General features: G+C 58.2%; 1 protein-coding gene across 6 annotated transcripts in view; it reads left to right on the forward strand.

The window, feature by feature from the left end:
• The first annotated feature begins 1,347 nt into the window (after window positions 1-1,347).
• NFIC (nuclear factor I C) overlaps window positions 1,348-24,957 on the forward strand; it is a 112,894-nt gene continuing 89,284 nt past the window's right edge. For 4 of the 6 annotated variants that reach the window (XM_025366893.1, XM_025366895.1, XM_025366897.1 and 1 more), the window contains exons 1-2: window positions 8,439-8,540; window positions 23,409-23,940. In XM_025366893.1, coding sequence (XP_025222678.1) covers window positions 8,511-8,540; window positions 23,409-23,940 — 562 coding nt within the window. In that variant the 5' untranslated portion in view covers window positions 8,439-8,510. Of the gene's footprint in view, window positions 1,464-8,438; window positions 8,541-23,408; window positions 23,941-24,957 lie in introns of those variants that run through there. The other 2 variants (XM_025366894.1, XM_025366896.1) reach the window with 1 other exon arrangement.

A 24,957-nucleotide genomic window follows, 5' to 3' on the forward strand; every position in this document is an offset into this window, starting at 1 on the left:
GCTCAGCTCCCAGAGTGCCAGACTCAACTTCCAGAACCCCCAGACTCAGCCATCGCTCCGGAGGGGCACTCCGGGGCCTGATCCTCCTCCTGGGGTGCCGCCTGCTCCCACCCTCACCCTGGGCGTCCTCCCTGGGGGAGCAGGGAACCACTCCCCCAAAGGGGTCCCTGAAATCTTGTATCCCCAGTGTGGGTGTGTGGTGGGGGGAACTGGGGAAAGACAGACAGAAGGACCATAACAGAACCCCTTTCACCAGTCACCCCCTGCAACCTCCCCCAGCTGCGCCAGACGCAGAGCCGGTGGGGGGGAGGGGGCGGTGCCTACTCTGCGGCTGTCAGAGGAGGGGGACTGCGGGAGAGCGCTTGGGGGGGCGCTGCGGCAGGCGGTCCCAACCCGCAGAGACTCGAGCGGCAGGGGCGGGGGCGCTGACCCACCTCGGCCCGGCCCCTCCCCCGCTGCGGAGGCCTCGCCATTAATCTTGACCGGGGGAGGGGGCGCCCGCTGCCCCCACTTCCTATGGGGGCCGCTGCGAGCACTCCCCCGCCGCCCCCCGCCTGGAGCCCCTGCGGGACCCGCAGGGGACCCCCGCCCCCAGGTCTGTCGCCCTCGGTGTCGGAGTCTCTGTCTGTGTCCCCGTCTGTCCCGTTTCCCTGCTGTGCGTGTGTGTAGCCGCGTGTCCCCCGGACACCTGCAGTCACCGGCCAGGGCGGCTGGGGGAGGGGTCCTGGGGGTCGGCGCGTGGGTCTCTCTGAGGTCTGGGTGTCTTTCTGGGACTGTGCGTCGGTGTGATCTCGGGGTGTCAGCCCCACAGGCTGCGAGTGTGCGTCTGTGTCGGCCTCCTGCAGAAGGTGTGTGTCCCAGATGCCTCACCGGCTTCAAGCGTGGGTTCCCGTGTGCCCGGCGGACACCCACGGGCTGTGTGTCCGTCACACGCTGTAGGCGCCGCGCGTGGGGATCTCTGCGCGTGTCCGTGTGTGGTGTGTATGTGTCCGTGGCTGAGTCGAGGAGGCCCGGCCCGCCGGTGTCCCCGAGTCGCCTGCGCGCGAGTGTGTGTGTGCGCGTGTGTGTGCGCGCGCGCAGCGGCGAAGGTGGATCCGCTCGCTCCGCAGCGAGCCCGGCCGGGGCCCCTCGACCTGCAACCGCCGCCGCCGCCGCCGTTCCCCGGGCCTCCCCTCGCGGGGGCCGGGCCGGGGATGGAGCCGCAGCCAGAGCCGCTACAGCCGGAGCCGCGGCGCGGAGCAGCCTGAGGCGCGGGCGGCGCGCGGGACCGGGGGGAGGGCGGGCCGAGGGGAGGGTCCTGCGGGCCGGGGGGGCGGGCGCGGCGCGCCCCCTCCCTGGCGCGCTCGCTCCCTCCCCCGCGCGCCCTCCCTCGCCGCCTCCTCCCGCCGCCTGCGGCCCCCCCTCGCCGGGGACCGAGCGCGCTCGCTCCGGCGCCGGCCTCGCCTCCTCGCAGCAGCGCCATGGTACGTCGCCGCACCCACTTTCGTTTTCGCCCGGGGACTTTTTGGGGTGGTGCGTGGGCTCCGGGCGAAAGTTGCAAGGTCTGGGGGAACAGGGGGCGGGGGCCGCCCGGAGGAGGGGCTCAAGGCGGGGACCCCCAGTAGCCCGTAGCCACGGGACCCCTACCCACGATCCCCCCCGACCCCGGCTGGGGGCGGAGCTGGCGCGCGGGGCGCCGCGAGAGACCCCAAGTGGGGAGCCCCTCGCGGGCGCCGCGGAGTTGGCGGGGAGGGCGGGGCTCCCCGGAGAAGGCCCCAGCAACCCCAGGCCGGGCCCCCGCCCCCTCCCCGGGCCAGACCCCAGGCGGGAGGGCGCGGCCCTGGGCGCACGACCCCCGAGCGCGCAGTCCATGGGGGAGCCCAGGCCAAGGAAGGGGCGCACGGCGGGGCGGCGCGGGGGGCGGGGGTCGCGGCGGCCCCCGCGGGGTGCCCCGGCCCGGGCGAGCGCGGCGCGCCAGCTAGCGGAAAATGGCCGCTGCGGAGAGGGGCGGAGAGCGCGCCGCGGCCGCCGCCGGGCGCCTTGAACTTGGAGCCGGGCGGGCGGCCGCGCTCGGCGCCGCGCAGGAGCAGCCGCCCCTCCTGCTCTCGCACCGCCCCCGCCCCGCCCCTCGGCAGACCCCGGCCCGGCTGCCGCGCACACGGGGTCCCCAGCTGGGAGGGACCCCTGGGACTCGGCCGGGCGCGCCCCAGGCCCGGGAGCAGCGGTGGCTGCACTTGGGGTTCCGGTGTCCGGTCGACTGGCGTCTGTGTCGTGCGCACCTCTAGGGGTGCGTGGGAGCCCCTGCGCTCCGTAACGGGCCGGCACTGGCGCCTCGGGGAGCGTCCGGGGTGCGCGCGACTCGGTGGTCGCATACCTGCTGTGGGGCCGCGGGTCCTGGCGCGTCGGTTCCTCCGCTTTCTGCGTCCGCGTGTGTCTGCACATCCACGTGCTGGCGTGTGTTGTTGTGAGCGCCGCCCGCATTGTGCGGCTGCGGGACACTCTTGTGTCTTTGGATAACTGGGCGACTGTGCGCGCGTCCCTGCGGGGCGGTGTCGTGAAACTATGGCTGGGCTGCGTGTCCGCGGGGCCGCGTGTCCCTGGGTGACCGTGGGGTGTCCCCGTGTGGGTGTGTGGCGGTTGAGGGGGGTCGCCAGGGAGTGGAGAATTGTCGAGTGGCCGCGTTCCAGGGGACAGTTGGGTGCCGCTCGCTGTGTGCGAGTGACTGGCGCTGTGTCCCCCCAGGGAAGGGTCTGCCTTCCACCCCTGGCCTCGCCTCCCCCAGTTCCTTTTATCCTGTAACTGGGGACTGCCTGGGCGGCGGGGGAAGAGCGCTCCCTCTACCTTTTCAAAACTGTGTCCCTTTACCTCTTCCCTAAGTCCCCTCCACTTCCCCCAGCTTTCGGGGTCCCCCATCCGCTTGACCCAGGGGGTCCTGGCTGGAGGTTCGGGCGCGAGGTGGCGCCGGGACGCGATCACTCGCCGCGCAGACGTTGCTCGCCAGGGGTTGCGCTTGCGCGGGGACCTGCCCTGAGGGGGGCGGGGCGGTGGGGGTTCCCCCCTCCCTGCGCGGCCGTGGTAGTCCCGAGGGGTGGGTGGTTACAGCAGAACAGGGGTTAGGACGGGCCCGGTGGGTGGCTAAAGAGACCCCTCTTATCCTATGCTAGGGAGAGCCCAGGGACGCCGGGACTGGTCCCGCAGTCCCGCAGTGCCGCCTCCAGCACTTGCCCCCAGTGGACCAGAGGCTGTGGGCACAGATAGCTGTTTGCTCACCTCCAGGGGAATCCCCGCCGCTCCCCACCCCCCCCACCACACCCCCTGTGCGTTTGATATAATTTTCTAAATATAAAAACCCCAAGGCCAGGCGGGTGTCTCTCGTTTTCTTCTTGACTTCCCATCATGGGGGGCTGTTTGGGATTTCAAGAAGAAGAGAAAACTCATCCCACAATGACACAGAGACCTCCCTCCACAACACTCAAGGTCACACTTGGGTCGTCACCATCCCCCACACCCACTCCCAGCCTCAGACTCAGCACTCTCCCTCTGCACTCCTGGACAGACGGTGGGACGCCCTGGCCTTCAGCATGCGGCATGCACCTCTGTCCCCATTTTCTGTCCTGTGCACAGTGGGACACACGTGCATGCAGTCATAATTACACACACACACCCCCACGACACTCCCTTACGGTGCCTGTGTCTGTACGACTATGCACACACAGCCACACAGAGACTCACATAGACACACAGGCCTGTCTAGCGACACATGTCACACACACAGGCGTGCACGGACACACACGGGCAGACGCACTCACGGACACAAACACCGCACTTGCGGGGGGGGGGGAGGACAACCACATGTCACCCTCCTGCCTTTCCCTGTCCCCACCACGCTTCTGCAGGGCCAAGAGCCCAGCCCCAGGGAAGAGCTGGTTCTGTAGAAGCAGGGAGGTGGCGTGCTGTGTGTCATTGTGATGGTGCATATGTGACTCTGTGTGTGCCTGTGTGAGAATACCAGGAGGGTTCCACTTGTGGGTGTGTGTGTGCTTGTAAGAGTGTGTGGTTTGTGTGGAGTGTGTGTGTGATTGTGGACAAGTGCCCACGTGTTTGTGGTTGTGTCTGCACTTGTGTGGGGGCAGCTGTGTCCCTGTGTTGTGCTTGTGAAGAAGCGTCCTGTGGGGAGTTGGGAGGGTGTATTTGTGACTGTGTGTGCCATGTGGGCCTGTGTGTGTGTGTGTCTCTGCTCGCCCCTCTTTGAGGAGGTATTTGAGGTCAGGTGTGGGGAAGGCTGTGATCATGTATGTATGGGTCTGTTTTTGTGTGAATCTGTGTGTGTGTGTTTGTGTCTTTGTATGTGTGTAGGTGTGTGTCATGTGGAGTCTGTGTCTGCAACTGAGTCTGCACGATGTGTGTCTGTGCGTCTCTATGGGTTGTAGTGTGTGGTGTGTGTGACTCTGTGTGGTGTGTGTGTCTTTATCTGTACCAGCCTCAGTGGCCTATCTGACTTTTAACTCACTTGACCTTAACATCCCTTTCTACAGCCTCAGTTTCTCATCTGTAAAATGGGACCATATGGGACACTTGCAAGGTTCACGGGGAGCTGACATTGTGAGCCCCTTGCTGAGTAGGTGTGGGGCAGGGGGGTGCTGAGTGCACACTGCACTGCTGTATAATCATTTGCCTGCAAGATTTATGTCCTTTATTCTCTGGATGTGGTGGCTGTGGGGTTACCATGGGGGGCTGGGGTTCCTATCTACCCTACCTGAGCTGCTCTGTGAATTGCATTCAACTTTTTAAAAGTTTTCCTTTAATTACTGAAGCCATTAGTGATCATATGAAGACGATACAACTGTATCCAGAGGAAAAAAATCCAGTCTTTCTGATCACCCCCATTTCTGGGTGGAACCCCACTCCAGAATGTTACCATCTATAGTTGAAGCATTTGCAGGAGTGAGAAATACACATTCTTATAGAGGATACATGTGCGTATGTGTATATTTCCATAAAGGAGGTACTTGTGGAAATACTTGTGTATTTCCATAAAGGAGATATGTGTGTGTGTGTGTGTGTGTGTGTGTGTATATATATATATATATATATTTTTTTTTTTTTTGGAGACAGAGTCTCGCTCTGTTGCCCAGGCTGGAGTGCAATGGCATGATCCCAGCTCACTGCAACCTCCGCCTCCCGGGTTCAAGCGACTCTCTAGTCTCAGCCTCCCGTGTGGCTGACATTACAGGCACCCTCCACCATGCCCAGCTAATTTTTGTATTTTTAGTAGAGACAGGGTTTTGCCATGTTGGCCAGGCTGATTTCGAACTCCTGACCTCAAGTGATCTGCCTGCCTCGGCCTCCCAAAGTGTTGGGATTACAGGCGTGAGCCACTACACTTGGCCAAAGGATATATATACATATGTGTGTGTGTGTGTGTGTGTATATATATATATATGGACACTCTATATATTTTTATAAATACATGTGTACTCTTTAAAACCCTAAATGAGATCTTGAGTTTCCTTGCTGGGTCTACAGCAGTGGGGTCTCAGCCAGGGGTGATTCTGTCCCCAGGGGACACTTAGCCATGTCTAAGGACATTTGTGGTTGTCACAACTGGGGGGTGCTCCTGGCATGGAGTGGGTTGAGGCCATGGACACTGCTCAGCGCCTTGCAGTGCCCTGGATCGCCCCAACCCAGAGAGCGATCCAGCCCCAGTGTCACAGTGCCAAGGGGGAGAGCTTGGTCTACAGCTTCCTGTCCCCCCGCTTGTCTCTTGGGGACATCACCAGTTGGGAGCCGCTGGTTTTACTCAGTTGCATAGTATCCCGGCCTGTGCCAGGATTACTAAACTGGTCCCCCACAGATGGACAGCATGGCGGCTTCCAAACTGTGGGCATTAGTTTTATAGGTGGCAGTCAACTCTTTTGTGCTTCTGTATCTGGGACAGTTGCAGAGATGCTGAAGAGTGAAATAACTGTAGAGAGAGTGCTTTAAAAAAAAAAAAAAAAAAAAAAGGTGAGCCAGATTGTGCTGGAAAGTGCCAGGAGCTATATCATGCACCCATCTTCCGGGCCCTCCACAGGCAGGTCTAAATCCACCAACTGCCTTTTTAAAGAAACTACGATATACGGTTCTCTGCTGTAACCAGGGGCAGGTATTTGCTGACTCGCCTACAACCCAGAGAGTTAGGAGCTGGCGTCGCCCCATTTCACAGAGGGGAAAGCTGAGGTGCAGAGAGATGAAGCTGCTGGCTGGAGGAGACACAGACCCAAGTATGGAGCCTGCGCTGCACTGGCCTGCTGCGTGCATGTAGGGAACCAACTGTGTGTGCTGCGGTGTGTGTGTGGGGGGGGTCCCTTCCCACCCAAACTGGGATATAGGCTGCTGTTCATACACTTGCAGAAGCTTCTCCCTGCAGCCACTACCAATAATATTAACACACCCTTCCCACAGGCTATCTAAAGACTCCAACCTTCCCCACCTTCCGAGATGCGTCCTGTTGCCATAGCCATTTTACAGATGAGGAAACCGAGGTTCCTAGAGGGGCAGTCTGTGCTCTCTAAACTTCACCTTCCAAAGGATTCTAAGCTACTGAATGAAGGTTGCAGGCAGGGTGGGTTGTGCAGGGGAGGGAGGGTGGAAGGCACGGGGTCTGGAAGTCTAGGAGGATTGTCTGAAGTCAACCGCAACTTTTAAATGTCTGTGAATTTTAGATTTCACCTTATACGTGTCCCCAGTGTGTTTTAATAAAATACTGCTTCACGTTATATTGGTAATGTGGATTTCCAGATACACTTCTCACCATTTAATTCAAATGCTCCCCACAGTTGCACGGTGGGTTTAAAACACAGACACAGACAGACACACACACACACACACATATATTTATGGAGTGTTCGTGTTGTGCTAAGCACCGTTTGAATAATGTCACCATCAGGCAGAGAGGAGTCTGGGGGGGCGGGGGGGTGCCCAGGGAACCTATGCTGCAGGAATTTCGCTGCCTCCTAGTCTACCTGTCGGGCTCTGGGCAAGTGGCTTCCGTTCTCTGGGCCTCAGTTTCCTCTCCTGCAACACCTGAGGATAATGGGTGCTGGTATCTTCTGTGCTCCTGGTCCTGGGGCACCTGTCCCAGCTTGGTGAGAGGGTATCATTTGTCCTTGGGAAGCTCGGAGAGATGAGGCGAAATGGCCAAGCTTTCTAAGAATGTCTTTAGTGGACATGTGACCGAAGGTCAAGGCTCTGCTAAGGTCATTGTCCCTATCCCCAGCAGTCCTACAGGATGGGCACCTGTAAGCCACTTCATAGGGGAGAGAACCCTTGGGGTGGGAATGAGAGACACAGCAACCTCTGAACAAGCCTGGGAGGATCCAGGGAGTGAACCGGGGGAGGGTTAGGGCCCTGTCACCAGATGCCCTGGGGGCTCAGACCGAGGCAGGCCAGGTCTCTGCCCTGTTATTCTAGAAGGAGAACAGAATGTGGGCTCCGGGGCCAGATGGTCTGGCTCCAAGCCCCCCTCGCCATACCTCAGTCTTGAGATCTGTGAAAAGGGCACACCCCTGAGGCAGGTGGAAATTATTGGATACCCAGGGGGAGGCTGCAAGGGTTTATCTGGCCAGCTGGAGAGATACGCAGGCGAGGCCACCCCGCCCCTGCCCCTTGGGTGCTGAAGAGAGCAAATTCTGGAGCCTCCTGTGTTAGCCTGGGCCCTTCTCGCCAAGGAAGGGACGGCTGCACACAAGCCCCTCTAGCTGGGAACCCGCAGCCCCTGCCTGGCTCTGAGGGGAGAAGGGAGCGAGGGTGCTGTGGGACCAGCAGCTCACCATGCACCCAGAGTCGTACATCTTTAAGGGGAAAGAGGCGCGCTGGCCGGCCTCTGCGCACGTCACTTCTTCATTCCTTCCCTCCCCCCTGGCTCGTTCCTCCAACTTCCCGGCCAGCTCGGGGGTGATGGGGGGGTGGGGAGGGGGGGCCTTAAAAATCCACCTCTGGCCCCTCAATGTCCAGAAACAGCCGAGTACCCCCTCTCCGCTTGATCCGAGTGGGGGTCGCCCTGCAGTCCCGGGGTCCGGTCTAGTGCCCCTGGGCACTGCGTAAATTCGGGAGTGGGGGGTCCTGAGACGTCGGGGGAGGCTCTCCTTTCTCGCTCGCGCCCTTTTTTCCCTCGTTTCTTTGAAAGTTGGGTGTTGAGAAGTGGGAGGTTCGGGGTGGGAGGGGAGATAAATGGGGGGTGGGAGGGGAGAGAAATGGAGGAGGGAGGGGGAGGGTGTCAGAGGGTGGAGAGAGAGAGAGAGAGAGACAGAGACGGGGGAGAAAGGAAGACAGAGACACCGAGAGAGACAGAGGGAGAGAGGGACAGCGAGCGAGGCAGGCGGCGCGAGAGAGGGAGAGCGGGAGGGAGGAGGAGGGAGACCGAGGGAGGAGGCGGCGAGGAGAGCGCGCCGGCCGCGGGAGGGGGGGCGGGGGGGGGTGGTTTGGAAAAATGACTCAGTAACTTCAGCGCGCCCGCTCCGGCCGGCCCTGCGCCTCCCGCCGCGCCCGGGATGTATTCGTCCCCGCTCTGCCTCACCCAGGTACGGTCCTCGCCCGGCCCCCGCCCGCGCCCCCCGCGCCCTGGGCCCCGCGCCCCCCACATCCCAGCCCCGGAGTTTTGAAGCCGGAGGAGGCGGGACGAAAAAGGCGCGCGTCCCTCCCGCCATCCCTGCCCGGGATGCCCCCCCCCCCCCCCGCGCCAAGGGCTGGGGTCCGGTGGGGGGATGGGTCAGGCTGAGGGACCCCCACACACACCCCTACCTACCCTGAACCCCCTAGGCGGGACTCCCGCCCAGCCTCCCCACTCTCGACTCTCGGGACCTCTCCCGGATGTGGGGGCTTGGTCTGCAGATTTGTGCTCCCCCCTACTCCGACGTACTCCCCCCTGACACTCGCAAAGGTCGGGGTGGGGGCTGGTCCCCCTCCAGCAAGGGCTCTGCGGGAAGCCCCCCGCCTGCCTCTGAGAGGAATCTAGGGGGTCATGATTGGACCCTGGGTCTCCCCAGCTGGAGAGAAGGAGACCTCTCATGTGTCTCCCCCATGTCCCCCCACCAAGGTTGTACGGGCCGCCCTGGCCCTGGGCCGCCTTTCCCCCGTTATTGGCCCACGTGTGCGTGGAGGGGGAGGGGGCACGAGAAGTTGGAGGCCCAGGAGGGGGAAGGGTGCTCTGGCGGCCCGGCTCGGTCCCCCGCTTTGCAACCCCCCCCAGCACCATCCCGATATTTTCCCTGCATCGATTCTGGATTCTGTAGCCGCCGCCGGGAGGAGCGGGAGGCCCGGCGCTCCGGGTCTGGCCCGGGCACTGCGGCGCTGCGGACGCCCTCGCCAGCCCGGCACCTGCCCCTGCCCCCTCCCCCTCCCGTAGCCTCTCACCCCTGGCCGCACTCCCAGACTGCCCCGGGGCCCAGCCTTGTGCAATGGCTGAGGGGGTGTATGGGGAGGGGGCGGCCCCCCCCAACTCCTTCCAGCCCCAGACTCCCCGGGGACCCCGAGGCCTGCAGGTTCCGTTTTCCAGATTGCTGCTTTCCTCCTTATGCTGTGTGTCTTTAGGCTGGAGAGGTTCTGGCCTCAGTTTCCCCTGAAGTGACGTGCGGCTAAGGCTGGTTCTGGAGAGAGGGGCGGTATGGCGGGCAAACTGTAAAGTCCGGGCATGTGGGGGGTGCGATTCCAGCGAGGGCCAGGCCAGTCTTAAGGAGTACTGTGTGGGGAGTATGTGAGTGCCCGGCTTCCGCCCCAGGGCATGGCGCAGTGAGGGACCCCCCCCATGCCAGGCATGGCCCTTGGTAGGGTCTTTCTCACCGGCCCCCTGCAGCCGACAGGGAATGTGGGGGCTGGTGCTGAGGGGGTCTGAGGCCTGTCCTACCTATGATCCCCTGAGTGACCTTGGGTAAGTCCCTGTCCCTCTCCCAGCCTCAGTTTCCCTTTCTGAGCAGCTTTGGGGAGGGGTTCCCGAAGAAGGCATCTCTTTGAAGCTCTCCAAGAACAACCAGGGTTGAGTGGGCACGCTGTGTGACCTTGGGCAGGCTTTGAAGTCTCTGGGCTTATGGGGAGACTGAGGTGTCCCCGCTTTGTCCTCGCCAGCTGGAAGGAGCCATTTGGGAGGGCTGAGCGGAGGGGAGGCTGTTCCCAGGCTGGGGAGGTTGGAAGGCTGCCTGCGCACCCTGGAATTCCCCCATCAGGGCTGGTTGGGAGCCATCCTGGTTGCTGGGGTTGGGGGTAGTGAGAACCCCAGTCCAGGCGTTGCTTCAGAGAATTGCTAACTCAGCCTCAGTTTCTCCAGGAATAGGGCAAGGACCAACCAGGAGGGCTGTCTGTGGAAACCAAAAAACGGAGAGGCTAAAAACTAAAAACTATCCAGGGTTGCTGCGTGTAAGAGACAGAGATGAGAAGACAGAGAGGGGCAGAGAGACAGAGCCAAGAGAGCTCCCAGGCCAGGGTGGGGACAGCGAGTCCCAAGTGCAGGGGGCTCCCTCCTCTCCTGTGATTCTCCTCTCTGCCCCTCCCTCCACCCCAGCCCCAGAGTGGAGCTGGGGACCCCCTTTCGGGTTTCTCTTCAGCCTGAATGTAATCCCCACTGCTCCCCCAAGGCCCAGCCTGGTCTGGGGTAGCCAGCGGGGCGGGCTGAGGGACTCAGAAGGACCCTGAGTGTCCCATGCAGGACCCTCCCACCCAAGTCCTGGCTGCCTGACTCAGTTTCCCAAATCACATCCCCTCGTTTCTCTCATCTTGGTCTATTTTTGACTGTCTGTATCTCTATCTTTCTCTCTGTCTCGCTCTGACACTCTCTCTGTGTCTCTGTTTCTCCCTGTCTCTCCATCTGTGTTTCTCCCTGCCTCTGTTTCACTCCCAGTCACTATTGGTCTCTTTCTGTCTCTCTTTCTCATCCTCTGTCTCTGATGTCTCAGTCTCTCCCTCTGTCTCTATCTCTTCATGTCTATCTCACCATCCCTTTCTCCTGTCTTTGTCTCTGCATGTCTCTCTGATGTGTCTCTGTCTCTCCGTCTCTCCCTGCCTTTGCCCTCTTTGTATGTCTCTCCGATGTGTCTCTGTCTCCGTTTCTCTGTCTCTCTGCCCCCTTCCTCTCTGTCTCTGTGTGTCTCTCCCATATGTCTGTCTGTCTCTTCATCTCTGTCTCTCCGTCCCTTTCCCCTCTCTCTGTCTCTGCGTGTCTCCCCTTGCCCCCTCTCTCCCTGTCTCTGCATGTCTCTCCTTACTCCTCTCTCTCTGTCTCTCTCCGTCTCTGGGCTTCCCTCTCCCCCCTTTTCCCAGCTAATTTTACAACCTGAGCCCAACCGAAAATAGCTCCCTTTTAGCTGATCCGACCCGGATCCTTCTCGGGAGCCGAGGCTGGTGGAGGGTGGGGGGGTGCCTCAGTGCCAGCCCGCTCTGTGCCACCCAGGCCCTGCCCGCTGAGGGGGGGAGCGGGTGCTGGTGGCCCTGGGGCATTCTGGGAGCCCCGGGCCAGGCTCGGCGGTGACTCAAGCTCTTTTTCACTTTTACTCTTAAGAGGAACTGTGTGGAGCCCGCAGCTCCCATAAATCCTGCCGGCGGGAAGGCCGGCCTCCCCGTGTCTGCTCTGGGCCTCCCTCCCTGCCTCCCTCCTGTCGGCGGCACCGCCACGTTATTCCGGGTTTGGGGCCAAGTCCCTCTTGGCTGCAGCGCGGAGGATTCCCCGGGCCACCTCCACCCCACCGCCCAGTCCCTGCCTCATTCATTCATTCTTTCCTTCATTCCCTCGTCCCATGCCCTCTCAGAGTGGAACATGCTTTGCTGCCATTTCTCCAGCAGGGAAACTGAGGCTGGGAGGGGCTGTCCTCCCACCCCAGACCCCCGACCTTTGTTGGATTTTCTAGATCTTCCTTAAGCATCTCCTGGGCCCCGGGGATAGGAGAGGGTGGGGGAGGCAGCAGGGCCCAGGCCGAGTGTGCATTCTTAGAGGGAGCTTGGGGGGTGCCTACCAGGAGCAGGGGGCCTGCAGCCCCTCAGGGCTGGGAGAGGGGCTAAGAGTCAGAGAGGGCCAGGGTCTGCCTGAAGCGGCACAGCGGGGCTGGCAGAGCTGAGGTTTTCCATCTGGTGGCTTGGGCAGGTGGGCGCTGTCTCCCTGTGTGCCCCCGACCCGGGGCCTGGTGCCCTCTGATTTACTCTCTACAAGGCGCCACCACTCTCCCGGTGTCTCTCCCTGTCTCGGTTCCTCTGTGTGTCTCTCTCTGTTTCTCCCCCTCCCCTCTCTGCGACGGAGGTGCCTCTGCGCGCCAGGGCCAAGCGCCCTGTAAATCACCAAAGCTGGGATTCTGGCAGAGTCAGCATTCTCTCTCTCTCAATCTCTCTCTCTCCCCCCCCCACCTCCCTCTCTCCCCCTCTCCCATCTCATTCTCTTCTCCTCTCTCCTTCTCTGTCTCTCTCCTCCTCTCTCCCCACTTCTATCTCCCTCTCTCCTTCTCTCTCCCTTTCCATCTTTCCCTCTTCCTCGCTGTGTCTCTCCTCCTCTCCCCTGTCTCCCTCTCTCTTTCTTCTCTTTCTCTGTCTCTCTCTTTCTCCCTCCCTCCCTCCCTCTCTCTCTGTTCCTCTTCCTCTTTCTCTCTCTCTGAGCTGGCCTCCCACCCTGTCTCACACCAAATGGATGGGAAGCGCTGCCTGGGCCTCCTGCCCCTGGCCACAGCCCACCCCCCACTCTCTTGCCTGTGTCCACACCCACCTCACCTTGGTGCCGGTCTGCCCTGCAACACATAGTGTGCAGGCGCCCATGTCCTGACCAGGACACATCCATGACCACATGCTGGGCGCACACGCGTGCACACTCCCTGACACCCACATGGACGAGGACACAGCTCTGCCTCCCTCGGATCTGCCCTAACGGGGATCACCAACGCATAGATCTAGAGTACCCCTCAGATCTGCCTGAAAATCTTCCTCAGGAGGCTCCAAACCCAATATAGTACCTGGTATAGAGTAGGTGCCAAATAATTGCTATAGAGCGGTGCCAAATAAGTGTTGCTGTGCTTGTGATTGTTGCTAAACTAATTCTCCTCTTTCCTGACTCTGGGTGGGTGACCTGCCCCCACCGCCCCCCCGACCCCAGACTGTTTCTTGCCCTGAAATGAAGTCAGCAGAAACCCCCACTTCCTCAGGACTGCTGCAGATTCAGGGAGGCAACGCAGTTCTTTTCGTTTGTTTTTTTTTCTTTTTGAGATAGAGTCTCGCTCTGTTGCCCAGGCTGGAGTGCAGCGGCGCGATCTTGGCTCACTGCAACCTCTGGGGAGGCAGAACATTTCTGAGGTCCACGGTGCAGGGCTTGGTACTCAGTCGGTGCCCAATAAATACCTGTTGCATGAATGAATGAATGAATGAATGCTTTTGGTTGAGAGGCGGGACTTTGGTCTTCCCTAGCCTCCCGTTTCTCTGCCAACATAGAATAAGAAACATAATGGCACTTTCCTCGGAGACATCACGTTAGTTCAACGCCTGGTACACAGTAGGTGCCAAATAAGCGTTGCTGTGCCTGTAGTTGTTGCTAAACTAGTAATTGCCTGAAACACCCCAGAGGCATTTTCCAATTTCCCTCCCTTCCCTCTGTGTGTATTTGCGCAGCATAAGCCGGGCTTTGGGTTGGGTGACAAGGACAATGGTGACTTGGAAAGGCACAGGCTTGGACCCTTCTCCACTGTGGTATTTCTGTTAGTCTTTCTTTCTTTTTTCCTTCTTTTTCCTCCTTCCTTCCTCCCTTCCTCCCTCCCTCTTTCCTTCCTTCCTTCCTTCTCTCTCTCTGCGCCTCTCTCTCTCTCTCTCTCTCTCGGAATCTTGCACTGTCTCCAGACTGGAGTGCAGTGGCGTGATCTCAGCTCACTGCAACCTTCGCCTCCTGGGTTTACGTGATTCTCCTACCTCAGCCTCCCAAGTAGCTGTGATTACAGGTACGGGCCACCATGCCCGGCTAACTTTTGTATTTTTAATAGAGACGGGGTTTCACCATGTTGGCCAGTCTGGTCTCAAACTCCTGACCTCAGATGATCCACCTGCCTCGGCCTCCCAAAGTGCTGGGATTACAGGCGTTAGCCACCGCGCCTGGCTCATTTTGGTGTTTTTAGTAGAGATGGGGTTTCACCACGAGCCCAGCCTCTGTTAGTCTTTTCTCCCTGCCCAGCCCTGTCCAGGGTCTCCCTGAGTATGACCAGCCCTGCGTGGGTACCAGCCTTCTTTACACATGGGGGTGCATGGATTGGGGGGGATCCCAGAGGCAGAGGATGGGAGCATTGCTTCTGTGGTCTGGATGCTGGAGATGCTAACAGATCAAAGCTATGCCCTCGCGGGACTGACAGTCTAGGCCGGGTCAGGGGCAGGCAGGAAACGAGGTGACCAGGACTCCTTGAGGATGTGGCGTGTAACAAACAAGGGGAAGGGAACCACGTGGGACTTGCAGAGTGTGCACGGTGCAGACCAGGTGTCACTGGGCACTCTGGCCCCAGACTGTTTGCTCAAGGGGCCCAGGAGTGGGGGTGGGGTGTCAGGAGGCCCAAGGACCGGTCCCAGCTCAGTTCCTTCCCGACTGTGTGGAGGATTTCATGCCTCAGTCTCCTCCTCCAGGCAGTGGGCACAATGATAGTCCTCACTTCATAGTAGGCTTTTTTTTTTTTAATGGAGTCTTGCTCTGTCGCCCAGGCTGGAGTGCAGTAGCACCATCTGGGCTCACTGCAACCTCCACCTCCTGGATTCATGCGTTTCTCCCACCTCAGCCTCCCAAGTAGCTGGGATGACAGGCGTGCGCCACCGTGCCCAGCTACTTTTGGTGTTTTTAGTAGAGATGGGGTTTCACATGTTGGCCAGGCTGGTCTCCAACTCCTGACGTCAGGTGATCTGCCCGCCTCGGCCTCCCGAAGTGCTGGGATGACAGACGTGAGCCACCGCGCCCGTCCCCCATTTCATGGTAGACTTGATAGCTTATCAAATGCTCAGCCTCTAAGAGGCACAGCCTTGCTCCCTGCCTCTTTCCCCCACCTCCTGGGCCCTGTGGCTCAGCCCTCATTGTCCTCCCAGAACATCAACGCACAGAGGGAAGTAGGGGGACCCAGGGTTCATTTTGCTGACTCATTACTTTGGCAGGGAGTTTGAACCCTGTGGACTCGGTTTACCCAAATTCCTCACTGTGGCCCACAAGGCCCTGCCCAGCCTGTCCTTGTCCCCCCCCAACTCTCCCCTCCTCTCTCTTTCCCCCTTGCTCATTCTGCTCCAGCCACATGGGCCTCCTCGCTGTTCCTCTAACACACCAGGGGTGGTCCTGCCCCAGGGCCTTTGCACGACCCATTTCTCCCTCAGAAAATTTCCTGGCCGGGAGTGCCATCTCTCAAGACTTTGTTCAGGTGTCTGCTCCTGGAAGAAACCTTCCTGGACCACCTCAAGCTAAAAATCACCCCCCACCCCAGAGATTCTCTGGTCCCTCAAACTCTTTTAAATTTCTTCAGAGCACTTTGCCCAACTTGACGTTTTATTACATATTTTGCTGCTTTTAACCATCCATCCCTGCGTCAGATCTGGATCCAGGTGAGGGCTGAGCCCAGGTCCCTGCCAAGTCCTCAGCACCATGCCTGGGGCGGGCATGCAGCAGGCACTCGCTAAATGTTTGTTGAGATAGTTGAACGGCCTCTCTGGGAGCCGCTCACATGTCCACAGGCTGTGATTCTCTGAGCTGGGGGAAGGAGCGGCCCAAGGTTAGAGCCTGATGCTGCTGCCGGATGGGCCTGGGATTGTCCCTGTGACCATGGACGAGTCATCTGACCTGGAGAAGAGGGTATTAGAACTAGGGCTTTGAAGGATGCATAGGAATTTGGGATAAGTGCTAAGTAGGTAATGAGCAGATTCTCATGAAGGATTGTTGAGTCACTTTCACCTGGAAACTTTTGGTTTGGAAATTGGAGTTTCATGTCCTTGTTTGCTGGCCTGGACTTTCAGGGTGGGAGGAGCACAGGGAGGTGAGTGAGGGGCATCGCCCAGTGCATGGCATGGTCCTTCACCAAGGGCTTGGATCCAGGTGTCTCCCTCCCAGCTGCTGCTGCTCTCTTCGGCCAGGAAGTCCCAGTGGACTAAGCTGGGGTTTCCAGGAAAGACCTGGCCTTGTTCCCCTTCTCCCCATCACTTTGCAAGGAACAAGGTCACCAGGGCAAGGAATGAGCTCCCCTTTCTCCAGCAGGCTGCAGTATCCCTTTCTGTCCATTGTACAGAATGAGAGACTGAGGCCTATCTGAGGTGATCTGTTCCCTAGCCATTCAGACAGTGAAAACAGACATTACTGTCACCCAGCCACCTTCTCTGACACGGGGAGGTGATAGAGCTGGATGGTCCTGGCTAGATCTGGGAAACCCTGGGTTGAGAAGGAAAGGCTGCTTGAAGGAGGGGACACTGGAGATAGGGTGTTGAGGGATGTGTAGGAGTTTGGGAGGATTTTCAGCATCTAGCTTGCCTTGGTTATCTCTTTTGCTGGTTTGGGCCTCTGAGGGCAGTGGGAGGTCCCTGGAGAAGAAGTCCTGGTTATTGCAGGTCACATGGGACAAACAGAGTGACAACCAGCCAACCGGGCCCTGCCTCTCACCTGGTCTGATCCCCTGGGGAGGACAAGGGAGGATGGGGCAGCAGGTCCATGACCCAGTTACAAGCTGTTTGTCTTCCTGCCTCTGTAACTAGCCGGGGTCACCACTGACGTGGGCCCCCACCCCTGCCCGCCTCCCTGGCACCTGTCCCCGGAAAGGGCACAGAGAGGGGGAGGAACATAGAGAGGGGAGGGGCAGTTAGGGAGGAGGAAGGGAACTCAGATCTAGGAGGGGCCAGAATGAGAAAAGGAATTCGCAGGAGGGGGGCTCGGAAGTGGGGAAGAACTCAGAGAGAGACAGAGGTTGGGGAGAGAAGGAGTTGAGGGGGCAGTGATCCCTGCCCCCCTCGCGGACACCTCCCCTGTCCCTTCTAGCAATCTCTTATCACAGCCCCAGTAAATGCCAGAGCTTGGGTGGCAGCCACAGCCCCAGCTGGACACCATTGTCCGGGCCTCCTGCCCTCCTGGCATCCCCTCCACGGGCGAGTCCTGCGCCACCATGGATCCTCTCCGCCGCGTCCCACTGTCACCCCACACACCGCCCCCACCGCCCGGCTTCCCTGGCCAGACCATCTGGGCTCTGGTCCCGGCTCTGCTGACTGGCTGTGTGACACTGTACAAACCGCTCTGCATCTCTGGGTCTCGTCCAGGCAGGGGCAGGGATGAGGTTGGACAGGGCCTGGGCCGGGCCCCCTCCATCTCCCCTTTGCCTTAGCAGGTTGGCTGGGGAAGCGGGGGCAGCGGAAAAGGGCCCTGAGGTCCGGTCCCTGCTGCAGCTGTTACGGTGACTCACGCTTCGGGGGACACTGGGGTGGGGGAACGTCGCTGGTACAAGCTGACTCTGGTCTTGCTGGGTGGGAGGCTATTTTCAGAGCTTCAGTAATAGGTGAAATCTGATGTCCCGCCCGTCCCCCCGAAGCACCCCATGGCCGGAGGTGGCCCAAGGGGACGTGGAGCACAGAGCAGGGAGGGTGATCTGGCAGCGGCTGCTCTGCCCATCCTGGCCTGGAAATGGGACCGAGTCCAGCCACATCCGCTGGCACACACAGCGGGAGTCCAGGGTGAACATCTCCCTAACTTCCTGAGACCCCAGCCTCACAGAGAACAGGCTGTTCTGAGAAGGGGACCCATGGCCTTCCAGGGGGTCAGGGCCCTGGTTCTTATCGTTACACGGGCCCCGAGACCCTGTGGGACCTCAGCCAGGTCTCCACCCCTCTCTGAGCCTTAGTTTCCATGCCACAGAACGCGCGGCGGGGCCTCAGGCTGTTCCCCGCTTCCTGGAAGATCGTCTGCGTCAAATGATGATCACAGCAATCGTGTCTGTAGTAATGGAAACACGCCAGTGTCTTGGAGGGGCCGAGGCGGGAGGATCGCTTGAGCCCAGGAATTCGAGACCAGCCTGGGCAACATAGCAAGACCCCCATCTCTAGTAAAAGTACAAAAATTAGCTGGGCATGGTGGCACACCTGGAATCCCAGTTACTCGGGAGGCTGAGATACGAGAATCGCCTGAACCCAGGAGGTGGAGGTTGCAGTGAGCTGAGATCATGCCACCACCCTCCAGCCTGGGCAACAGAGTGAGACACTGTCTCAAAACAAAAAAAAAAAAAAAAAAAAAGGAAAGAAAATACCCCAGTGCCTTGGGAGGCTGAGGTGGGAGGATCACTTGAGCCTAGGAGTTTGAGACCAGCCAGGGCAACATAGTGAGTGAGACCCCATCTCTGCAAAAATAAAAATAAAAATTAGCCAGGCATACTGGTTTGCGCCTAGAGTCCCAGCTACTCGGGAAGCTGATGTGGGAGAATCGCTTGAGCCTGGGAGTTCAGGGCCCAAGTGACCTAAGATCGTTCCAGTGAGACTCCCATCTTTTGTTTTGTTTTGTTTTGTTTTGTTTTGTTTTGAGACGGAGTCTCGCTCTTGTCTTCCAGGCTGGAGTACAGTGGCGCGACCTCGGCTCACTGCAACCTCCACCTCCCAGGTTCAAGCGATTCTCCTGCCTCAGCCTCCCGAATAGCTGGGATTACAGATACCCGCCATCACGCCCGGCTAATTTTTTGTATTTTTAGGAGAGATGGGGTTTCACCATGTTGGCCAGGTTGATCTCAAACTCCAGACCTCAGATGATCCACGCGCCTCGGCCTCCCAAAGTAATGGGATTACAAGCATGAGGTGCCCATCTCTTACACCAGGCTGAGATGCCCATCTCTTAGAAACATTTTTAAAAAGTAATAAAAATAGCCCCGGCACTTTTTGGGAGGCTGAGACGGGCGGATCATGAGGTCAGGAGATCGAGACCATCCTGGCTAACACAGTGAACCCCTGCCTCTGCTAAAAAAAAAAAAAAATACAAAAAATTAGTTGGGTGAGGTGGCGGGTGCCTGTAGTCCCAGCTGTTCGGGAGGCTGAGGCAGAATGTCATGAACCCTGGAGGCGGAGTTTGCAGTGAGCTGAGATCGCACCACGGCACTCCAGCCTGGGTGACAGCGAGACTCCCTCTCAAAAAAAAAAAAAAAAAAAAAAAATCCCAATAGCAGTGTAAGTTGTAATGACAACAATAATCGCAGCATTAATAACAATGTAGCCCTTTGAGAGCTAGTGGGAGGAGAACAGGTTTCTGTGCTAGGAAGGGATCACCCCTGTCTGAAATGCCCAGCCCAGCCCTGTCAAGGCAGGGAGATGGCAAGTCAGTTTTGCTTCTCTTTCTCTTCTTTCTCCTTGAATTTATTCCGCCTTGAGGCTGAGAAACCAGGTCCCAGATGTTTTAAATTTATTTTATTTTATTTTATTTTATTATTATTTTTTTGAGACGGAGTCTTGCTCTGTCACCCAGGCTGGAGTGCAGTGGGGTGATCTCGGCTCACTGCAAGCTCCGCCTCCCAGGTTCATGCCATTCTCCTGCCTCAGCCTCCGAGTAGCTGGGACTACAGGCGCCCGCCACCACGCCCGGCTAGTTTGTTTTTTTTTTTTGTATTTTTAGTAGAGACGGGGTTTCACCATGTTAGCCAGAATGGTCTTGATCTCCTGACCTCGTGATCCACCTGCCTCGGCCTCCCAAAGTGCTGGGATTACAGGCTTGAGCCACCGCGCCCGGCTATTTTTTATTTTTTTAGAGACAGGGTCTTACTCTACCCCTAGGCTGGAGTGCAGTGGCACAATCACAGCTCACTGCAACCTCAACCTCTGAGGCTCAAGTGATCCTCCCACCTCAGCCTCCTAAGTAGCTGGGATTACAGGCGTGTGCATGCAGCAATTACGCCCAGCTAATTATTTTTGTCATTTTTAGTAGAGACGGGGTTTTGACATGTTGTCCAGGCCGGTCTGAAACTCTTGGGCTCAAGTGATCCATCCACCTTGGCCTCCCAAGTAACTGGGACTACAGGCGCGTACCACAAAAATTATGCCCAGTTAATTTTTGTAATTTTTGTAAAGATAGGGTTTTGCCTGCTGGGTGCAGTGACTCACACCTGTAATCCCAGCACTTTGGGAGGTTGAGGCAGGTGGATCACCTGAGGTCAGGAGTTCAAGACCAGCCTGGCCAACATGGTGAAACCCCATCTCTACTAAAAATACAAAAATTAGCTGGGCATAATGGTGTGTGCCTGTAGTCCCAGCTACTTGGGAGGCTGAGGCAGGAGAATCGTTTGAACCCGGGAGCTGGAGGTTGCAGTGAGCCGCAATTGTGCCACTGCACTCCAGCCTGGGTGACAGGAGTGAAATTCCATCTCAAAAAAAAGAAAAAAGAGATGGTTTTTTGCCATGTTGCCCAGACTGGGATTGAACTAGGCTCAAGTGATCCGCCCACCTCTGCCTTCCAAAGTTCTGGGATTACAGGCATTAGCCACAGTGTCCAGCAGAGATCCCAAATGCTATGCAGACTCAGTTTCCCTTGCTGGAAAGTGGGAAGAATGGGAGGGGTCTGCCCACACCCGACAGGGAGCCGGGGGCCTCCCACTGCCCCACGTTGCTCTCCAAGGGGCTGCCGTTATTTTCGTGGGGAAGTCAGATATCTGAGTGCAGGTTCCAGTCCACCTCTGCCCCCCATGGCCAGGTTCCCCCTCAAGGCCTCAGTTTCCTCATCTGTAGCATGGGTTTTGTGGCTGCCCTCAGACACCGATTCATCATGATTTGGGAGTAGGTTGAAGTCCCAGCTCTGGCCTGGTCTCAGCGTCTCCCCAGCCCTCAGACTTCCCATCTCCAGAATGGGTCTGCAGGGAACGGGGTGGCCCCTCTCCCAGCTCTGAACCTTCGTGGCAGAGTGTCTGCTTCTCTGTTCTCTGTTTCTGTATCAGCACAGTGGGTTCATGGAAAGGGGAAAGGAGGGAGAGGACTCCACCTGGGATCTCTCCTCCCTCTGATTAATCCTGGTACCCTTTAATCTCGTATCTTTTGATGCAGAAATCCCCCACCTTTCCATCAGGCCCTGACCTCCAGGCGGGCCTAGTGTCTGCCTGTGGACCTCAGCCAGGCCTGTCTGTACATCTGCTCTGTAGGAATAAACTTTTGTACTCATTTTTTGTTTTCCCAAGACGGAGTCTTGCTCTGTCACCCAGGCTGGAGTGCAGTGGCATGATCATCTCGGCTGACTGCAACCTCCGCCTCCCGGGTTGAAGCAATTCTCCTGCCTCAGCCTCCTGAGCAACTGGGATTACAGGCATGGCACCACCACGCCTAGCTAATTTTTGTATGTTTAGTAGAGACAGAGTTTTACCATGTTGGCCAGGCTGGTCTTGAACTCCTGACTTTGTGATCTGCCTGCCTCGGTCTCCCAAAGTGCTAGGATTTTTATTTTTTATTTTTTATTTTTATTTTTATTTTTTTTTGAGACAGAGTCTCACTCTGTCACCCAGGCTGGAATGTAGTGGTGAGATCTTGGCTCACTGCAACCTCTGCCTCCTGGGTTCAAGCAATTCTCCTGCCTCAGCCTCCTGAGTAGCTGGAACTACAGGCATGAGCCACCATACCCAGCTAATTTTTTGTACTTTTAGTAGAGATGAGGTTTCACCATGTTGGCCAAGCTGGTCTCAAACTCCTGACCTCAAGTGATCCGCCCACCTCAGCCTCCCAAAGTGCTGGGATTACAGGCATGAGCCACCGCGCCCCGCCTCATTTTTTTTTTTTTTTTTTGGTGAGTCAGGGGTCTCACTTCGTCACCCACTGGAGTACAATGGTGCAATCTTGGCTTACTGCAGCCTTGACCTCGTGGGCTCAATCGATTCTCCCACCTCAGCCTCCCAAGTAGCTGGGACTACAGGCATGCATCACCATGCCCAGCTAAGTTTTGTTTTTGTAGAAATGAGGCCTCACTATGTCATCCAGGCTGGTCTTGAACTCCTGGGCTCAAGCAGTCCTCCTGCTTTGGCCTCCCAAAGTGCTGGGATTACAGGTGTGAGCCATCATGCTTGACCACCTACCCTAGTTCTTTTTTTTTTTTTTTTTTGAGACAGAGTTTCACTCTTGGCACCCAAACTGGAGTGCAATGGCGTGATCTTGGCCCACTGCAACCTCTGCCTCCTGGGTTCAAGCAATTCTCCTGTCTCAGCCTCCTGAGTAGCTGGGATTACAGGTGTGCTCCACTATGCCTGGCTACATTTTTTTGTATTTTTAGTAGGGATGGAGTTTTGCCATGTTGGCCGGGCTGGTCTTAAGCTCCTAACCTCAGGTGGTCCACCAGCCTCGGCTTCCCAAAGTGCTGAGATTACAGGTGTGAGCCACTGCACCCAGCCTTTTCTTTTCTTTTTTTTCTTTTCTTTTTTTTTTTTTTTTGACAGTGTCTCACTCTATCACCCAGGCTGGAGTGCAGTGGCACCATCACAGCTCACTGAAGCATTAAACTGCTGGGCTCAAATGATCCTCCCACCTCAGCCTCCTGACGAGTTGGGACTATAGGTGCAAACCACCATGCCTGGCTAATTTTTGGTTTTTTTGTTTTGTTTTGTTTTTGTTTGTTTTATAGAGATGGGGTTTTACCATATGGCTCAGACTGGGTCTCAAGCTCCTGGGCTAGGCAGTCCTCCCTCCTCAGCCTCCCCAAGCGCTGGGATTACAAGTGTGAGCCATTACACCCAGCCCAAGCCTAGTTGCAATAGGCAGAGAATAGGTCCATGACATCTTTGTTCTCCCAACCTCAGTTTTACCCGTCTGTACAATGGGTCCTCCATGAGCTTCCACTTGGCCCCCTTAGCTTGCTCCATCTGTGTACTGGGGTTCAAGATAGGTCCTCCGTGTTCGGGCAGGGTGGCTCACACCTGTAATCCCAGCACTTCAGGAGGCTGAGAGCCAAGGTGGGCGGATCGTGAGGTCAGGAGATGGTGACCATCCTGGTCAACGTGGTGAAACCCCATCTCTCCTAAAAATACAAAAATTAGCTGAGTGTGGTGGTGGGCACCTGTCATCCCAGCTACTCAGGAGGCTGAGGCAGGAGAATTGCTTGAACCCGGGAGGTGGAGGTTGCAGTGAGCCAAGATGTGCCACTGCACTCCAACCTTGGCGATAAGAGCAAGACTCTGTCTCAAAATAAATAAATAAATAAAAATGATGGTCCTCCACAAACTTCTGTGGTGATTTGTGCCTCTCACGTGGTCTAAGTCTCAGTTGGCTTATCTGGGTGATGGGTTCTTTCAGGTCCCTCATAAACTTCTCCTGGGGCCTCCCGGCCTTCTGTGTGCCCCCGGTGGCGTGCACCGATCTGCAGCAACCCCCTGCCCACTTCTGCCCAGCCCCTCCCCCTCTGTGGGTCTGTCCAGGGCCCCTCCGACCTCAGCCTTTGGGGCCGGGCAGTGGGTCTGCCCTCCGTGTCCCTGGCACCCCTGACCTCTCGCCTCTCCGGCCTGCAGGATGAGTTCCACCCGTTCATCGAGGCCCTGCTGCCTCACGTCCGCGCCTTCGCCTACACCTGGTTCAACCTGCAGGCGCGGAAGCGCAAGTACTTCAAGAAGCACGAGAAGCGGATGTCGAAGGACGAGGAGCGCGCGGTCAAGGACGAGCTGCTGGGCGAGAAGCCCGAGGTCAAGCAGAAGTGGGCGTCGCGGCTGCTGGCCAAGCTGCGCAAGGACATCCGGCCCGAGTGCCGCGAGGACTTCGTGCTGAGCATCACCGGCAAGAAGGCGCCGGGCTGCGTGCTCTCCAACCCCGACCAGAAGGGCAAGATGCGGCGCATCGACTGTCTCCGGCAGGCGGACAAGGTGTGGCGGCTGGACCTGGTCATGGTCATCCTGTTCAAGGGTATCCCGTTGGAGAGCACCGACGGCGAGCGCCTGGTCAAGGCCGCGCAGTGTGGCCACCCGGTCCTGTGCGTGCAGCCGCACCACATCGGCGTGGCCGTCAAGGAGCTGGACCTCTACCTGGCCTACTTCGTGCGTGAGCGAGGTGAGGTGCGGCGGGCCTGAGCGGGGCGGCCATGGGGAGGGTGTCTGATGGCGGTGACGCGGCCTGAGGAGGGTCTGAGGGAGGAGGCCGGTGGGTATAGATGTGATGTGGTGGTCTGAGAGGGGAAGTGGGCCTTGGAGAGCGTCTGACGGGGGTGACACGGGGCCAGGAGGGTCTGAGGGAGGAGGCCGGTGGGTATAGATGTGATGTGGTGGTCTGAGAGGGGAAGTGGGCCTTGGAGAGAGTCTGAAGTGGGTGATATGGCACAAAGAGAGTCGGAGAGAGGAGGCCGGTGCATATAGATGTGATCTGGTGGTCCAGGCGGGGCAGCAGGCCTGGGAGAGCATCTGACAGGGGTGACATAGTGCAAGGAGAGTCTGTAGGAGGAGGCTGGTGCATGTGGATACGATGTGGTGGTCCAAGCAGGGAAGTGGGCCTGGGAGAGCATCTGATGGGGATGACATGGTGCAAGGAGGGTCTGAGGGAGGAGGCTGGTGCGTGTAGATGTGATGCAGTGATCCAAGGGGAGAGACGGGCCTGGGAGAGCGTCTGACGGGGGTGACATGGTGCAAGGAGTGTCTGAGGGAGGAGGCCAGTGCATGCAGGGCCCAGGGTAACTGCTGATGGGATGTGGAGGTCAGATGGAGGAGGCAGGCCTAGCAGGGGTCTCAAGTGAGAGATGGTACAAGGAGGTTTTTTTGACAGAGGAGGCGGGTGGGCTATGGTGCTCCAGTGGTAGAGGCAGGATCTCACCCTCACGTCTGAGGGAGGAAGCAGGAAGGCCCTTGAGGTCTTGGGGGATGAGAATGTCCTGGAGGGTCTTGAGTGCAACGGATGGCCTTGCTGGAAGCAGGGATGAGGAGAGGAGAGGGACAGACCATGCCAGCCCTCCAGGGAGAGCCGGGAGAGTCCAGGCACTGCTTCCTGTGAATGCTTGTTGGTTGATCGACTCCCAGACCACGCCAGCAGAGAGGCCTGATGAGCCTGGCCCTGCCAGCGGGCTGTTTGCCGGTGGTC

This window comes from Theropithecus gelada, chromosome 19 (genome assembly GCF_003255815.1).
Source record: "Theropithecus gelada isolate Dixy chromosome 19, Tgel_1.0, whole genome shotgun sequence".
Lineage (NCBI taxonomy): Eukaryota > Metazoa > Chordata > Mammalia > Primates > Cercopithecidae > Theropithecus > Theropithecus gelada.